An 18508-nucleotide genomic window follows, 5' to 3' on the forward strand; every position below is an offset into this window, starting at 1 on the left:
AAAAGCGTAAATAGATTAAACAGAGATGGAAATTTATCATAAAAGCCACTGATTGCTTTGCATGCTATAATCACTGTCAGGTATTCAGCACAGTGATCTGAGGAACAATTTTTCTGTCAAAAGCTTGAGAAGGTCAAAAAGACAGGGGTGTTTTCCCCTGCAAAGACCTGCTCCCCAGGCCCTGTGCAATTCTATGATCTTTGCGAGGGTCTCATGTGGGATTCAGCATCCCCTGCAAAAATGAGGCATTTCAGTAGCAGATCCCAGTTTATCCATGTATTACAACCTAGTTTCCTGTCTGGGCTGGGGTGCTCGGGCCTAAGGATTTTGGTTTGAGCCTCTCATAGTGGTGTTGCTGGGAGGGTATTGAGTAACGCAGGGCAGCTGCTGTGCCTGGCCTCTGCTCCTGGCTGTGTGAAAGTAGGAAAAGATCTGGGATCCTTTAGCAGGAGATAGCCCTGGTTCTTGCAGGAGGCTACCTTGTAATCCCAGACCGCAGGCCTTGAGAACATGAGTGAGTTAAATCACAAGGGATTTTTATTATTATTATTTTCCATTTTGCAGATTCCAAGGTGAAAAGAAGCAGGTGGGAATGAGGGAGTGCAGCTGTTCGCGTCCAAAGCAGCTGGAATGGGCTGGCACAGGAGAAGCTGTGTGGTGGGTCTCGATGAACAGCACGTTTCTGAGTTAAAAGAAATGTCGAGTTTTCAATGTGAGCCGCCTGGGAACAGAGAGAGAGGAGGGACGAGCTCTGAAGGAGAAGCTCTGAGGCAAAATCCTGGGCAGGAGGTTCCCAGGGCAGCCCTACCTTRCATTTCTTCACAGATGAGCCTCAGGCGAAGGCAAGGCTTGGTGGAAAAGCCTACTGATGAGTCAAAGTGAAGTTTTATATGCGTTGGTAGGGAGGAAGGTGCAAGCTCCTCTTGGACGCCTTGGGAATTCTTTGCTGTGCAGAGACACCCAACCCAGGCTGTTTACTGCTCTCTTGGATACCGGGAGCTGACGAGGCTCAAGGAGGCACCTAGACCATCCTTCTGCCTTCAGGGCAGGTTCAGCACCATGTGATGTGTATGCAGCTGATGTCTGTCTCACCTGCAGTCTGAGGGTTTCATTAACTTTGCTGTTTAAGAGATATATTTTTTTTAAATCTGAATATTATTGCAATTTTAGCCAGTGCCCATTTGCTCTTTGTCAAACCAGTGTCACAAACAGCAAYGTATTGTCTTCTCCTCACCTCTCGGTGCTTTTCTCTGTGAATTAAGCCATTTCAGGCCATTCTCACTGCTTTCCTCTGGATTCTCTTCAGTCAATTGACATTGGGGTGGGAATGATTGCAGTTGTCTTTGCTTACTTGAATAGTTTATTAGTTTGTTTATTTTCGCTTGCAATTTGGAACCCAAAGTGGTGTTTTACCCTCCCCTGCCTGCTCCCCTCTGCCTTTCATGAACGTGACCAGCCTCAGCCCCAATCCGGGTGTATTTCTCCCCTGTGTGTGTTGGGTTTCCCGTTACCTGTAGCAGCTGCCTGGGCTAATTACTCCGTGCTTTACAGCCCCTCATGGGATGCAGAGTTTGTGCCTGCGTTTTATGGTGTATAAATCAAGTTTGCATTTCTTCCCCTCTCCTCGTGCTCTGGTCTTTCCTCATTTCCCTTAATGAGGCCGTGGAGAATAGTCGGTGAATTCTGCTATCACCTTTGCCAGGGATTAATTGTGTCTGGCTTCATGGAGTCAGCCGTTGCCTTGAAAAATCTGCACGTGTATCATCAAATTCCCAGCATYGGGGAGGAGGGATATGTAAAACCGCCCTCAGACAGAGAGGAGTGAGGAACATATATTTGGAGCAATAAAAACCAAGCACAACAGGAAATGTCAGCGGTAAAGCTACTGTTAAAAATCACACTTCCAGAAGGTGATCTTTTGGGATTGCAGAGTTTGCAATAGAAGGTTTCACCTAAGCTGTGATTTAAACACTTATTTTTTAGTGTTGGAGCTGTATTCTCTCCTGCCTTCTAGCTCTTCACCATGTAGCACTTAAGGCTAACAAAGRGAAGTGACTGCTCTTTAAATTACTCTTACTCTTAAACTTCTGAGAAGTTTTCAGAAAAATTTCTGAGAAACTACAGAAACACAAGCAAAAAAGAAAACTTTKTGTCATGCATTTCATTGTGGTCAATGCTCTTGTTTTTAAAAACGGGGGATAAGGAGGCAGAGATTTAATACTTTAGTTTAATCTGCGTTAAATAAAAAGGAGGTATTTTCTGTCTAAATATATCAAGTAAAGGGAATTCGTGCTAGAAAATGGAAAATAACCTGCTTTGCAAGCTGTTCAGCTGAAGAAACATTATATCTTAAATAAAAATCAGCTGTACTTATTGTTTATCCTCCTCTTGAGCACTTGCCCAAAGATGTTTCAGCTGCCTTGGAAACTTGCTTTCATCTCCTGTAAAGCTACCTGCAATGAATGTTCCCCTTTCTAATCTTAATTTACTCAGGTCAAGATTCCGAATGGTGCTTTTTCTAAAAATAAATGCAGAAATCGTAGCTCTTTGCAGAACGCTTAGTTTAAGCTGTGATACCAAGTGCTCTGTAACTTGCCACCAGAATGAAAGGCATTTCAGCCTGTTGGCTGCTTTCCCCCACTTAAAACAAGTGCCCTTAAATGGCTGTTTTAAACAGAGAAATAGCTGTGTATTCTCTARATGTGATGGGTAGGCAGCATAGGAGAAAAGTAATTATTGTTGTGCTTTGGATCAAAACTGGCAGCAGGAAAACATTTGTCAGTCTTCTGCAATTTGCTGCAATGTGCTGGACCGTGGAAGGTGCCAGATCCATGCACGTTGCCTATGGAAGGGYTTCTACTTGGTTAACCAGGTTAAACCACTTAGCTCTTATTTTATTATCTCATTAGCAATCAAAAAACATGTTTTAGGGTTCCAAGTTGATGTAGTTACATGGACAGCCCTTGAAATTTGCCAGAATCCCCTGGACTCCACTAACTCTAATTGAAGTTGGCACATGTTGGAAATGCAGGCAGCGATAAGCTGTTCTGAGTCTTGGAGCAGAGCATGAAATGCTTGTTATATGAGGTTATTTGATCAGAATTAACCATTTCAGGGCAAGGATAATTTTGCTAGGGCCCTAAAAAATGGGCTCGCACAGTTATGTGCATTCCTGCACAGAGCAGCTGAGATGCTTGTGTAATTGCACGTGAACTTGGGTTGTTGATGGTCAATGGACCTTGTCCAGGGGTCTTGTAAATGATCTTGTGTCCTTTCAGTCTTCAGTTTCCTATGAAACGAGTGTAGATTTGGTAAATGTGGGGCTGTCCCTGCTGCTGGCCAACTTCACAAACCAGCAGCCCTCCCACCACCTCTCCTCTCCTCCCTCACCCCTTTCCCTAGATCTTTGTTTCTCTGGTTCTTGCAGACCTGATACAACAGYCTCTCCCAGCACCCTTCCTTCTGTGGGAGATACTGGTTGCCGATGGTTCATTTATATTGTGTGTGCACTGATTTTATTTTCTGCTTTCAGAGATTTACGTTTCAACCGTATCAAGGAGATAAAACCTGGAGCCTTTAGGAAACTGAAGAACCTCAACACGCTGTAAGTTCTGCTCATCCTGCCCCTCTTCCAGGTGTTGTGTCCTTACTGTTTTGAGAAAGGAAGGAGTCTGAAAATGAGGCCATTGAGGCTTTGTAGGCAAGGGGCTGGTTTAATTCCAGTAGGATCCACCCTATTCCCTCACTGTCTAGTTCAAGACTGCTTGATTTGCAGTGTTGGAAAGTTTGAATATAAGTAATACTATGGTAAGGATAGCCATTTATTACATACATTGGTACTAACCTCTGTAATCACTTAAAGATGGGCCCTAGTCTTTTGGGTTATTTCAGCCAAGTTATGTATATCCAGCTGAAGCTTTCTGCGCAAAATTCCCCCCATTCTGCCCTGGATCATGTTTCTTACCATTTTCAATTAAATGCACAGTTTAATAACTTCCAGTTTGGCAATTAAACTATCATCTTTAATTTTTTTTTCTGGTACATATTACTGCCTAAGAGTGTTTCAGCAGATATGGCTTTAGAGTAGCCTGTAAAAACAGCTCTGGCGTGCACTCAAGAGAGCAGAGTGATGCATTAAAAGCTTCTTCCTTTCCATGGCCTCTCCAAATGCCTCAGCTCGTTCAACAGGATTTTTACTGAAGTGCTGGTGCATCCTTCCCATTGCCTCCGTGGCACTATGCCTTTCCAGGGATATATGCCAGGATAAATGTTTGTACCCACCTTGCAGCAGAGGGGAATGTGAAAAGACCCAGTTCTTACAAAATAGGGGCACCACATGTGTGTGATACCCTACCAAGCACTTTAATCCCAAGTTTCTCACTCTTCTAGAGGGAAATAGTGGGAGCCTGGTAATGCTCTCTGGTAATGCTGAGGGTATGAAGGCAGATTGGAGTAAATCCGTACCATGCAGCTAAGGAGCTGGAAGCAAAGCAGCTCCCAAAGCGGKCACAGAAGCTGTGTCAGCACTGTGCTGTGCTTAATTGGCCTGTTGAGGATCTGAGCTGATTATTCAAGATGTAGCCTGGCACTAACGGGCTGTAGGATTTCCAGGTTCAGGCTAGAATCTCTGTGTTGAGCAAATCAGCCCAGGAGTCTGCACTGCYTGATAGGAGTGTTGGTGTCGCCTGGTTCTTATGTTCTTGGTCCCAAATGGTAAGAGAGAGTCCAGATTAATTTCCCTTTTTGGCCTCAAGAGAATTGAAGACCCGGATCCAGTAAAGATTGAGATTAAGAAAGAATTATGAAAGGAAGACCTGGGCTATGAGAASTTCAGTCTAGTGTAAGAAGTCATTCAAAGAGTAGAAATACAGCAGGATAGACCTGCTTAGTAGCTGTCTCTTAGATTTTTGAATGGTGAAGACAGACTGTGGTGTCTGTCAAAATGGGGTGGACATGCTCTTGATATTTGATCTTGGTATTTGATCTTGATGGAGTGGACCTTGATGGAGAGGACCTTGCTGCTCTTGCTATTTGGCCTATGAGGGCGTGTGGGAGAAAGGAGATGCAGCCCAGTTTAGGAAAGGCTCCGTCGTGCTCGAGAACTAGGATTAGCAGAAAGTGCTGGAGCTGGGGCCAGTTCAGCCCTGCGGGTCTGGTGAGAAGTCTGCACYGTTCAGTGCGCTCAGCCCTGCTCATGGGCCAACAGAAACTTCAAATAAGCAGACTGAGTGTGTGTCATTCTCRCTCTACCTTTTATTTAAACTTTGCTTGGCTTTAAAGTAAAACTGGAGCAGAATTCAGCTCTGGAAACATAGGGCAGAGGGTAGGAACAAATTTCCAGGGTTGTTGAATTGAGTCTTCTGCAGCCATCCTGAGGGATGAGGTACTGGGGCTGCTTCTGCAGTGACTTTGGGAGCGATAGGGACAGTTTGCGAGGACAGTGGAGCACTGTTCTGACAAAGTAAGACATATTTGTGTTTGAATGCTAAAAATCAGCCTTTTTTTTTTTTTTGTGAATGAAGCACTTCCACTTACATAGCACTTCACATTCTGTCTTGTGTTTCTCGTTTTGGCCAGCAAACTGAGAAATCAGTTATTCTCACACTTGCAGAAGTTAACTCCCGCGCATGAGGAACTTGATAACTCGGAGAGAGACAGATCTCACACTCCTTGTGCAAGTTTCTTTCAAGGAACTGTGGTTAGTCCAATTCCCACATCAAAACTGGAAAGAGCTGAAGAAATTGCTGATGTTTGTTAGATGATAAACCTTTGCCTGAGGATGTGCATAGGGTTTGAAGGGATAAAGGGAATCGATCCTTAGAAGTCCCTGAGGGGCTTATTGGGAAAGTTTGGCTGGAGTATTTGAGCTGAGAGGTTTAGGGGACAGAGGAGCTCAGGTTCCACACACAAGAGCTCTGAGCTTGCAGCGCTCTGCCATGAGACTTATGGAATTAAATGCTGCTTAAATAAATACATACTTTAAAGAGAGCCTTTCTCTTTTTAGCAATGCTTTAACCTGGCAGAGGAAGGGCAGCAGATTCTGGTGACGTTTCTGCTCTGCATCTCTATTCAGACAGGATGGCTGCAATCTATCCGTGTTTGACGACTTATAAACCACCCTGRTAAGGAGAGCTCGTAGGCTGCACTGCAGGGAGAGGGAAGCAGAGAGGTGAGTTGTGAGACTGGCAGAAACGGAGCCTGCCAGGAATATCCAGGGGGGCTTTTAAACAGCCTGAGGGAAGTTGAGACCTTCACCTGGCTCTTCTCTCTGCTTTTCTCTGCCTGGCACAGGAGATTTGATAAATTAGAGAGCACTTCTTTAAAATTAAAAGCAGGAGCCCCGCGTGTCTGTGGGAGAGTTATGATCACTGGGTGCTGCTGGCTGGAGACTCCTGGCAGCACCGAAGGCAATGAGTGGTTTTCTTAAACGCTGCAAGCCCGAGAGCTTGATACCAGCTACCTGCAACACTGGGTGTCCCAGAGAAGTCCCCAGCACCCAAAGGTCCCATAGTGWCACGGTTTAGCATAGTAGGGAGAGGGAAGGGAAAAACCATCTCGAATGCCATCCACAAAATCAAGTCGATGCCTCCACGGCTGTTTTGCTGGGGTTTGCCCAAGCTGGCCAGATCACTAAACCCAGCCTTGGCTCGCAGCAGCTGGGGAAGAGAGCAAACCCAGAGCAAGCCCTTGGTGAGGCCGAGCATCTCCAGGCTTTCTGGTTTTCTCTCCCTTAGGTCATTTTTGGATGGAGCTGGATGATTCCACGCCTGCATTTCCATCCCCTTATGTGATCCCGCAGAGGGTCAGCACCCTGCCATGGTGACCTAACCAGTCAACTTGCTCTTTTTCAAACCAGGTCTCTTTGCAGCCTGCTTGGATCTCTGCAGCGTCATCTACAGAAACTTCCAGCCCTGAGACCAAAGCCGTATTTCCTAATTTCCCTGGTAGGATTTTTGTTTCCCTGCCTGGGGAGCAGTGAAGGTGCCTCTGAGATCAAAGTTGCTCTCCTGCTTATGGGAAATGACAATTCCAGATTGTTTTGTCAACAAGAGAGGACGTATGGCTTCATTAGGCTAACAACTTCTCTCCCTTTAAATAGACATGATGATTTCTACTAATGCTATGAAGGGAAAAAATAGTTTTTATGTCGCAATGTTGTAGCATGCGGTTTGTCGAATGAAAAGAGGAAAGGCTRCGCATTTTGAATCTGAATTCCCTACTGTCTCATCATTTAATACATTCAAAATAGAAAAGCRACTCATTTAATGCAGCTTAAGCCTGTGCTTGGCATCCGTGAGACAGGGTGGGGAAGGAGAGGCAGTCGAGACATAAAACCAAAAGGAAACTCAATTGGAAATGTTCTGGTAGGGAATTTGGGCCAGATCTCACGCTGTTTGTAGATCTCAGACCTCACAGAAGAGTTTAGCAGGAAKAAAACTTACCTGATGAAGTTCACCTACTCATTTGGAGCCCAGCTCACCAGGTTGCATGTAGAGGAGAGCCACACCATTGTGCTGGCTTTTGATTAGCTCAAAGAAAAAGTTTCCTATCCTTTTCAGTTTGCTTTGTTTGAGGGTATCCTTAAGATATGGGTAGATCTTACCAGCCTCTCTCTGCCAGAGCTTTTTTCCCAGCACATCTGGTTAACAGTAGATTTTTAGCTTTTGGTATAAGTAAAAATTTGCAAGTTTTGCTGTTGATTTCAGCTGGAATCAATACCAAGGTCTTGCAAACCATAGCCAAGATTTTGTACCCCTTTTTCCCTATGGCATCCAAAATCTTCCTAGAACCCAAAAGTGCCATCTTGGCTACTGATTCGCTTAAAGCAGCTTTTTGAATCTACTCACCTTAACCAGTACAGGGCAGTTTTTCTGCCACATGCTGAGGTTTTTGTTTGGYTATTCTATTTTTATTAAGAAATGCCGAGGCTGATCTTTTCCCATTCCCATTGTCGTTTCAAGCAATAATTCAATCCGTACCAAACTAAAAGTTCACTGCAAAGTTATTTCATTACGTCCCTGTCTGGCTCTGCTTTCTCTGCTCTGCGGAATATGACAGACTTCATAAATTGTCTCACTTCTGAGCATATTCCAGGCCGTATCCCTCTATTACAGCAGGGAATCCTGAGACAGGAAACAGAGGTGGCTTCTTCCATACACGTTTTAACCTTTAATCAGGCAGCGGATGATTTTTTTTAAGTATCAGATGATGAGATAAGAGGCTTGGGTGCTGCTTGCAGCTTGAGCTTCCAGTTTGTCATATTTGGCTCCGGTCGCTGATTCCATCCCCTTCGGTGTCCTAAATAGCTGATACAACAAAACAGACCGGGTTAATGCTTTAAAAGCAGCAGAATTCAGCTACACAACGTGTTGCAATTTAAAATCTCCCTTGGATGTCGGTGCTGGTCTGAACATCCTGCGTTAAGAGAAGGAAGGGCGGACTGAGGTGCTCCCAAGTCGTCATCCTCGGGGACATTCGGGGTGTCACCGTCCTTGGGGACACGGAGGGCTGGCAGCTCCTGGGGACAGGTGTCACTTCCCCAGGCCCATGATGGAGCTGGCGCTCGTTCCTCAGCCCATGGAGCCTCCTCCGAAGTGGGGCCAGGGACCAAAGAACAGGGAACAAGCTGCCTCTTCTGCCTCCTGGCTCCGGATGAAAGGCAGCCGCGAGAGGGCAGGGAAGGAGCCTGCGCGGCCGCTGCTCCTCTTGTGTCTGTGCTGGGGGTAAACAGACCAYGGCTCCCTCCCGCACGGCTTTCCAGCAGGTTTTTTCCAGTCCTCGCGTGTTCGATCACCAAACAAACCCCCGGGTTGGTTGTCAGGGGCTGTATCTCCGTCCAGCGCTTTTGGCTGGCAAAGCAGGATGAAATGTTCCCAGGGCTTGACATCACTTTTGCATTSTTACGAGTGAAATGAGGTTGTTTAGCCTCAGCCATGTGTCTCGAGCCATTGCTTTCAGCTGTGGAGAGACTTCCTAGCAGCTTTAATCGATCCAGGCTCCTCATCTGCAACCCTCGCCAGCCCCAGCTTAGCAGTGGCGCCCAACTCCAGGGAGATTTTTCTCAAACCCTTATTGCTCTGGCTTCCAACGCTTGGGTCTTTTTGCCTTTTAAGTTTCTTAGGTGCTTTTGGGGCCCTTAGTTTAATAATCTACCCAAGAACAAGCTGATGGAGGGATGTGCAGCTCAGGTGGCTGACGGTAACTTGTGCAGCTGCCATAGCAGGTGTGTGTTTCTGAGATCTTATCTTCGGGTGCCTCAGGTGTTTCTTTGTTTTCATCTCTCCCTTTCTCTTCTCCTTTTTCCCACGCTTTTTCTTTCATTGCTCTCCACCTCCTTGTCTTCTCCTTCCATCTTTTACCCCTGCAAACTGTTTTCAGAGAGTGAACTTCGCTTGCAGCGCCAAGGGCTGCATGTTGCCCMATTTATCCTTTTTTCTCCAGCAAAGGGTGCAGAAAAATGCTGCTTCCTGCTGGGAATGCTCTGAGCCGTGTTCTCACATGCTCTCGGATGGCAGGTCGTTTCTGAGGAACACAACTATCTCCAAAAGGGAAAGAGAATCGACTTCCAAAGCAAGCAGTGCCACAGCCGGGACAGCTGAGACCTTTTGTGTGATTTGACCAATATCTTAACGTCTGGCTGCCAAGTCTTTCCTGCAAACCAGGAAAACAAATCCTTGCAATACACAGTCCCAGTTCTTCACTCCATTTAGGAATTCCATAAATAAGTATATCCTGCAAAACCCTTGCTGGGAGCCCTCGGTCTATAAAACGCAGCATCTCTGTGGCTTGCAGATCCAGACGTTGGTGGGATACCACGGTGAAGGACCCACAGGAGAACAGTTAGGCAGCCCCAATGAATAGTTCAATGTCATCTATTAAGAGCTATTTATAAGTGATTTGTTTAGTTTCCTTAGTGTTGGGCTTGGCAGTGGCTGCAGGGGAGGTTTTTGCAGCGTTCAGACATGTGGCTTTGGTCCTGCACACACGGGGTGGCTCTGACAAAGGCGAACAGGCACTTTTGGCCATTGGCACGGGGAGCTTTTGCAAGCACAGTCATGGCAACTGCACATACAAGGCAGGGGCTGCTTGCCAGTGCAATGTTATCCATGGCTTTTATATTAAATTCTGGCCTAGGGATCTCTAGATGGAAGGAGGTTCTTTCTAAATAGCTATGGAAGTCTGATCTGTATTATTTATTTTTGGTTTGTACATGTTTGTATATCAACTTACTAGATCACAGAGCAGTCTGTTACCATTTCAGAATTCCCATAGCCTATGAAGTAGCATTTTAAAATCACTTACTCTCTTGAAAATTGGCTACCYATGCCCCTACTTGTGCTTTATTAATTAATGTAACCCTGCACCTTCAAAAGCAATAGCAGTTGTACAAAAATGACAGCARTGTTTTAATTTKGTCCTCCCTCCATTTCCTTCTATCSCTTTGACTCCCTTCCCTTCACTCCTTTCCTGGGCAAAGTTGTAACCTTTGCATGAAAGTCACTGTGGCAAAATGTAAAGAAATACTTTTGACCACTGTATGTGTAGGAAGCTCTTGGCACCTTTACATGAGAGATGGATCAAGAATTCTTAAAATAATCATCCAGGAGCTCAAATGTGACATTGTGACAAGTCTCAGGYGTGCTGAATTTGTGTGTTGCATTTTGCCTTCTTCTTTTGGAACAGACTGCTGAACAACAACATGATAAAACAAATTGTGAGAAGATCCTTTGAAGATCTGGAGAACTTGAAATACCTGTGAGTTGGCAGTTCAGTTTTTTTTTAAACCTCTCTGAAACTTGAAAGCTTTTAACCCCTCACCAGTCAGAAACCTACTGACTGTGCTCAGAAYTTCTAGATGATAATGGCACAACTATAAAGTAATGTTTGGAAAGCTCTGCTTTGGAGATTCATAGCTCTTTCCTGTGTCTTTTTAAATAAAACTGCTGACCAATTATTCTATGTTTTTTCCTCCTCCYTTTGAAAGCTACCTTTACAAAAATGAAATCCAGAGTATCCAGCAACATGCTTTCCATGGGCTCCGGTCTCTGGAACAGCTGTAAGTACAAATGAGCATCATTTTTATTTTATTAGGAGTGTAATGTGCTTCAGAGCTGTCTGAGCTCTGACCAAAAGCTCTTCTAACCCAGCTCTGTGTTTCCAGGAGTGGAGAATACCAGATACTTATCAATGAGTAAGATAAGGTTTCCACTGTTTTATCCTCCACCTTTGCAAGTCTAGGCTGGCTTAATGTCCAGGTGGCTGGTCCCAGTACTGATTTTGGTTAGTTAATGCTGAGGACTCTCCCTGCTGACATCCCATATGCTTTCCTTTGACCCTAAGCCTCCAGAGCATAGGGAGAGCCCAGCTGTGCTTGGGTTATGTCCAAAGACAAGTTCCTTATGAAGGAAGTAATAGCCTGTAGGATGGCTTGAAAGAGAAGACTGTTGGCCTGTTATGTCTACATCTGCTCTGCACTCCTGGAGGGGAGCCTGGGATCTGTCCCTTTGCTAGAACTGAGAGTGCCAGCTCAGTTCTCTTTTTATTCCAATCTTTATTGAAAGTGAACGAGGGCAGTGCAAGCTGAAAGCTGGSTATTTATGAAAGCTATCGGGATGGTGGTGTTCGTGTGCTTTAAAGCATCTGGAAATTCAAGCTAAGGGAAGATGACTGAGATATCAAACAAAGTAAAGACCTTCCTTCTAAGCTACATGGCGCGCTGGGGATGAAAGAAGCCTGGCGTGTTTTGCTGGCAGCTGGATCCTGTAGCAATGACGCCCTAGCATTCCTTAATTACTCCCCTTCCACATGTCTGATCTGTGTGGTTCGTCCAGTCAAGGAAATTCGGGGCTTTAATTTATTTATTTACTTATACCTTCAGTGCTCTGTGCTCAAGAGGAGATGAAAAGAGCAAGGTCTACATCTTCTAACATGTCTCCATGCAGAGGGTCATGGTGAATCCCTGCTATATATGTGCCTGTGAGAGTGGGTGCTGGAAGCATAGGAATTATTTGAATGTGTCGGAGGAGAGAGACTAAACATGATTCCTTTTGAATACAAGGATCACCATGGCATTCCAGTCCTGTAAACACCAAAGGCAGTGTTTACAGGACTGGAATATAACTACTTGTTTTGTTGTGCAGGAATAGCTTATTCTCCGCACTGACAGCTGTTAAGTAGAGTTATAATGGAAAGCATAGGCAAGCTTAATGACAGGGGTGCTGCCAGCTTTGGGTACAACATGTGTTTTCACCAGCCAGCTAAGCAAAGAGAAAACTAAAGAGGAAGATACTGCCAGCTCTGCAYGGAGAGGAGATGTTGCTGGCCCCAGTTATATTTTTRTCCAGTGAACACACTAGGCCTGGAAACATGAATAARAAGGAAAARAAAGAAACACAAAACCCAACAAACAAACCTCTGAAAGGTCTGTCTGTTTTCAGCCTCTCAGACAGGCACGATTCCAAAAGAATTAGGTTTGCTCAAATCCTACCCCCTTTTTCTGTACGCCACAAGRCAGCTTTTCAAGAAAAAAAATATAAGCTGATTGATGGACGGTATCAGATGCTTTTCTCAAGATCCAAAGTAATGACAGCAGACATCTGAGACTTCGTAGAGGACACACATTTCCCTTTCCCCCAGCTCTGTGCTCCACGGCAGCATCTGAGTCACTGTGTCTTGGTTTATGTTGTGATAGTGAAGCATTTTTCAGGGCCTGTTCCATTACAAATCACACAGCCGAGCGGTGGCTTCTGCAATTACTTCTCAAAGCAGTTGGCTCCGCTAGCAGAGTGCATTTTCTTAGGTCCATGACTAATCAGTGACAACAGTGAAATCCATGGCTGTGTGAAAGAAGGGAGGGGAGTCTGGGCGACTTTGAAACCATATTAAAACCCATCTGAAAGTCAGGATGTGTTAATCAGGCCAGTTAATGTCACGGGCAACGTGGAACCTCAAATATTTTGATGTGTGTTGTTATGGAGACCCCAGGTTTCCATTACTGATGGTAAGCACTAATGCAGAAGGTCTCTTTGCCTCCCTACTTCTGGAACAACAGGCCACACTGGAGATTTTTAGTGGAACTAAAATCATCAGCCTCCATTTCCTTCTTCTACGAAGGAAATCTCAGCAGATCCATGATTCCACACGGAAATGTTGCMATTCCTAGTTTGGGAACAGGTGCCTTATAGTAAGGCTGCTTCTTCCTCCATGACCAAAGACGTGCTGGACACCAGGAGAAAAACAGACAAAATTCCCTTATGAAAGTGAGATTCCTTTATCATAGGAGATACTCACTCCATGAACAGCAGATTCTCTCTCAATCTTAACCATATAGCAGGTAGTTCATAGTGATAGTGATGGTCTTAGGTTTGAGAGAAGAACTTAGAAAATCCGTCCCGCTATGTATGGGATTTACGGTTTATTAAGAGAAAGACTAATGCAAAACAGAGGAAAAAGAGGGGCTGKATGCTTTTTTCATGTGGAAATTGGAGACACTGATGAGAATGATGACTCCTAAGAGGCTGCTCTGAGGTGTGTGATGACCAACTAGTGATCATTGGTAGATGGATCTGGAAAGATCTTCTATTTTTTTTTTTTTATGTTGTAATGTACAACTCTGTCCTTTGTGATTCTCTCTGTGACAGTTACCTGCATTTCAACAATCTGGAAACCCTGGAGCCAGAGACCTTCAGTGACCTGTCTAAACTTGAAAGGCTGTGAGTAAAGATGGGAATTTGCTTGTGAATAGTTATTCTCACCTACTAGGGGGACAAAAAAMCACTTGGTTTTGTGGAATAGTGACGTTTCTGTAGCTTTATTCCAGAATCTTACCAGGGCTTTRTTTGTATGAGGTATTGAATGGAGAGAAATGCAGAAAAGAATATCCTTAAATGAGGAAACTTTATGTACTTGTGAAGTGTACAGATTGTTGAGATTACGAAGGGAATTTTTCGTGTCGTGTTATGTTCACGTTTCCACATAAATGGGGATAAATCTACAGAAATCCCTACAGTTGGCCAAATTGTATTAAAACACTGCAGCTTTACTCTGGCTTTAAGGTCAACATTAGTCACTMCTGGGCAGTGTAGATGAAAAATAAAAGGGTGGAAATGGAACAAAGTCAGAAAAAAAAATCTATCAAGAAAAACATGTTTCCTTCTTGAAAACAGCTAGGGAAGTAAGAGCTGTGTCTCTTGCTCCCTGGTATTGCATATGGTAATACTGTAGCCACGAGGAAAAAGTTCAAGTGAAGGTTTTCACCCTGCCCTGAAACCAGCAAAACTCTCTGTGCTCTGCAAAAACATACCTTAAATCCACGTGTGYTGGAGAAAAATATCGTGGGATCCAAACACTCCTCAGAAAATTCAGACCTGGATCCAATACACCGTGGCTGATCCCAGGCTGGGTATTGGATCCAAAAAGAATTAAATCTACGTTTCAGAGGCAGCGTTGTCAGGATCCCAGCCGGGCAGCCAGGCTGAGCTTGTGGATATACACGTATATCCCTATATTTGCCCTGGAGCTGCACTGCTTTTCTGTGTTTTTCCTGTTCCACTATTTAATTAAATTACTTCCTATGTTTTGTTAATGTGTTTTTATGAGTTTTAGGTAACTAAATGTCACCCTCCTTTAAGAAAATGGAGACTTAATTAGTCCRTGCTGGTCCTCAAGGGTGCACTTTAGTGTGATTAGTTTTTTCCTAAGAACCAGGAATCTTATCTGTGCCTAAAACTCTGACAGTGAGGATTTCCCTCGCCTTTTTCAGAGGTGAGCTTTGCCCTTTGGGTGCAGGGAAACATAAAGTCTAACACAAGATTTACACAGGGGTTTGGGTTAAGAGCTGCACCAAGTTGGGGCACACRCTGCCTAGCCTCTTCTGCTGGAGTCTTGCTTTAGTGACTGCATTGCCAAATTTCCCTATATTATGTGAGGGGGGAAAAAGCAAAAGGTCCCTTCTGCACAGGGGCTGACCCTGGCGCAGAAAACATAGGGTGGATCCAGTCTGCAGGGATTTTATGCCCTTTCTCCTCCCTTTGCAGAGCATGCAGCAGATTAAGGGTCCAGTTTAAATCTGTTACATCACATCTTGAGTCACCATTTCCACCCACACCCGCTTTTGCTGTGGTCTCCTGCATCGCACTCTCCTGCAAATGAATGAAATCTCCATAGCCCACGGAAACAAACACAGTAAATTTTAAATCTGAGCTCCGTTTTGACGAGCAGCCTTTTTATTTAAACTGAGTCTTGACCTAGGATGTTATCATCCGTGTAGTGTAAATAATGAATAATGCTTTGGCATGGGCTCTTCCATTACAGATTCTTGCACAACAACAAAATCTCTAGGATTCATCCAGGGACGTTCTCTCAACTGGAATCCCTCAAACGACTGTGAGTACAAAACATTGCCTGCAAAGAGCAATTGTTTATCTTTGGTCAGATGGCCAGGAGCTGAGGGAAAATCTGCCTCTCTGGCAAAGATTCTTGTTGTTGMACTTCTAAGACCACTCTTAATTATATGAAATGGTTAGGGTTGGATGTGAGAGCTCATTTAAGCAGCTAGGAGTTTCTTCCTGCAGGTGTCTAATTATAATCGAACCATAATCTTCTTAGAGCTCGAAAATGCAACAGGAAATTTTTCCTGGAAAGTCTTCACAGCTCTCTGCTGTCCTACGTGACTGGGGCCCATAAAAAAGCATCATTAAGAACTTGGAAAGTCCAAGTCGCAGATATGACCTCAGTCATGACTTCAGATCAATGTATTCACATGGAAGGAAAACGATAGCTGTAAAATGGAAGTCTTGTTTGTAGAGGCTGCAAATACTCAGAAGGTTGCCAGGGTGCACAGTGCTTATCCGTGCCCTTATGTGTTATTCCCTCTTAACCTTAGCTTCTCATAAGCTTGCTTTTTGCTTGCTTAAATCCTCCAGAGCTCAGCTCTGTTTGTCTTTTATAATCTCTGGAAATGAATTCTGTGACTAGTTTTTGGGAAAGAAGCAAAAACTGAAGAATTCTGGGGTTCTGCCATGACTTTACACTGCAAGAGAATAGTGTGTTTCTTGCTGCAGCCTTCCCTGCTCTCTGCAAGTGGGAACAGTCTGTTGTGTTACTTTAACAGATAATAACTTGTGAAAATTTGTCTCTGTCAGAGAGAAAAAGGTAGGTTTACAGAATGCTGCACTGTGGCATTGTGTGAGATCTCCAATTCTCAACTGTTTATCTATTAAAATAGGATGGTTTTCTTTTTAAGATGGCCAAGACTCATCTACAGCAAAGCTCCCAGTGGGGAAGAAGCATCAACTGATTTCTCTGCASTTTCTTCTATACTTATACCTAGCACTGAACATAGTAATGAAGCCAGTGGAAAGAGAAGCATGGGTGGACAGGGAGGGCACCCTTGCAATCACTCGCCAGTGGCTCTGGCATATTTTGCAGTGATAAAAAGTTCTTTCCAGCCATGCAGAAATGATAGAACATCTAGCAATTGGCCACAGAAAAAGATAGACCCAAACCCTGCTAAAATCAATGGAGAGTCTTTTTTACTGATTTCAGTGTACTCTTGTTAATGGCTTATGCCAGTGGACTGTSACATTGCAGTTATTCACTATGTGTTCATCTGAATATGTGAAGTCTTCTGCTCTTTCTTTGGCTGGGAAATAAAAATAAAAACAAAAATGTGTGCTTGTCTTTGTGCTCATACAAATAAGCTGTGAATCTAAATTTTAGCACCTGGACAATTAGTTACACCATTTTCCAKTTTCAAGGCACGTGAAGTCTCTACACATTATGCAGTGATGTTTGAACTCAGGGTAAAAGAATGCAGCGAAATGCAACATGGGCAGTACTGTCTGCCACTTTTACAGAATTCAGCAGGGCCAAAATCTCCATCCTGTGGGAAACTTCAATATTTCAGTGTCTCTTTTTGCCCAAAATTAACACAAGTGTTGCGTAGTTGACCTTACAAGAATAACTTGCATTTGAGACTGGAATGGCTGGTGAATTCTATCTGTTTCTCGATGCAAGGACAAGTTCTGATCTGGTTAAAGATACTATTAAAACGCTATCAGAATGAAACATCTTGAATTTCTGCTTGGGTATCACTGAAGTGGGGAACAGCAGCCAAGAGATGCTTCGTTTGGATGACCGAGTGATGTACGAGGGGAGGCAGAGGAGCGGGCAGGAGGCTGGGAAATAATTATTTAATGATTTTCTTGTTTCCTTCCGTCTCGCAGGCGGCTGGATTCCAACGCGCTGCTCTGCGACTGCGACCTGATGTGGCTGGCGGAGCTGCTGAAGAAGTCCATGGAGCAGGGCAGCCTCCAGACGGCCGCCACGTGCGAGGCTCCCAGGGAGCTRCACGGCCGCTCCATCGTCACCCTCACAGCCCAGGAGTTCCACTGCGGTGAGCGAACCCCAATTCACCGTCCCCCCAAACAGCTCCAGCAAGGAGAGGCTCTAGGGAGAGCACTGGGAGTCACAGGGACCCACACTCACTCATCAGGACATTCAAGGGACGTTCAACCCTGCCCAAGGGTTGTCCCTGACACCCACGTGGTGCCAGGCTTCCTTAGCCATTAATATAAATTTGTTCTGGTTTGTGCATGGTGCACAGTGGGATGTCTGTCAAATTAGCCAGGGCACCTGGTGGGAAGATTTTGCTGGCACCGGGCTTTTGTGCTGGTGTGATGCCAGCTGTAGGAAGACAAATGATACATAATTCAGCATTAAATTCTAACGATGCAGCCAGCTGATATCTGAGTCAGTATGAAACCTGCTAGCAAAATGTTAACCCACCGTTTTTAGCAGGTGTGAGCCAGCTGAGCACATCTGTACTGGATCAGCACTTCTGATCACGTAGCTCTACTGGTTTTGATCCACTGCTGGAGTCCTAGAGGCCACCTACCTGTCATTAACTTGCTGTCTGTGGTGTAAGAGCACCAGCCTTTCACTAGAAAGTGGCAGATTCTCAGTCTTCACAGCAATCTAGTTGGCTTTCTTGGGCTATTAGTGAGCATAAAGTGTATGAGTAAGTGCTCTTCTGAATCAAGCTCAAGGACTCCAAAGCATGTATGTAAACTTCCCAGATTAGCACAGTCTAAGCATATTTAACTTGCTTAGGACATCTTCAAACAAAGCATGTTTTGAATTAGCCACAGATGACTTCTGGCTGGAGAAGACAGTGGTGTGGGCTGTAGGGTTTGCATTAATGTTCTTTGTGCTACGGGCTGTAGGGTTTGCATTAATGTTCTTTGTGCTACCTAGAATGGGTTGTGTTAAAATGATCTTTTGCAGAGAGCCCTCGCATCACCTCGGAGCCCCACGACGTTGATGTCCACTTGGGAAACACTGTTTATTTCACCTGCAGGGCGGAGGGCAACCCAAAGCCTGCCATTATATGGCTGCACAACAAGTAAGTCTCACACAGTGAGCCCTGCGGTAGCAAAGGTTTCTACCAAGTGTCAAACTCTCCAGTTACTGCTCATAATTAAAAAAAAAAAAAAAAAAAAAAAAAAAA

The 18508-nt window shown here is 44.6% G+C and overlaps 1 protein-coding gene across 1 annotated transcript in view; it reads left to right on the forward strand.

Annotated features, from left to right (window-relative positions):
- Window positions 1-18508, forward strand: part of LOC112949661 (peroxidasin homolog) — a 38288-nt gene that overhangs the window by 5667 nt on the left and 14113 nt on the right. Inside the window, exons 2-8 of the mRNA XM_026042107.1 lie at window positions 3533-3604; window positions 10684-10755; window positions 10985-11056; window positions 13641-13712; window positions 15313-15384; window positions 17226-17395; window positions 18286-18403. Of these exons, the coding sequence (XP_025897892.1) occupies window positions 3533-3604; window positions 10684-10755; window positions 10985-11056; window positions 13641-13712; window positions 15313-15384; window positions 17226-17395; window positions 18286-18403 (648 nt within the window). The remainder of the gene's footprint in view (window positions 1-3532; window positions 3605-10683; window positions 10756-10984; window positions 11057-13640; window positions 13713-15312; window positions 15385-17225; window positions 17396-18285; window positions 18404-18508) is intronic.

This window comes from Nothoprocta perdicaria, unplaced genomic scaffold, assembly GCF_003342845.1.
Source record: "Nothoprocta perdicaria isolate Ctin4 unplaced genomic scaffold, notPer1 scaffold_3, whole genome shotgun sequence".
NCBI classification, from domain to species: Eukaryota; Metazoa; Chordata; class Aves; order Tinamiformes; family Tinamidae; genus Nothoprocta; species Nothoprocta perdicaria.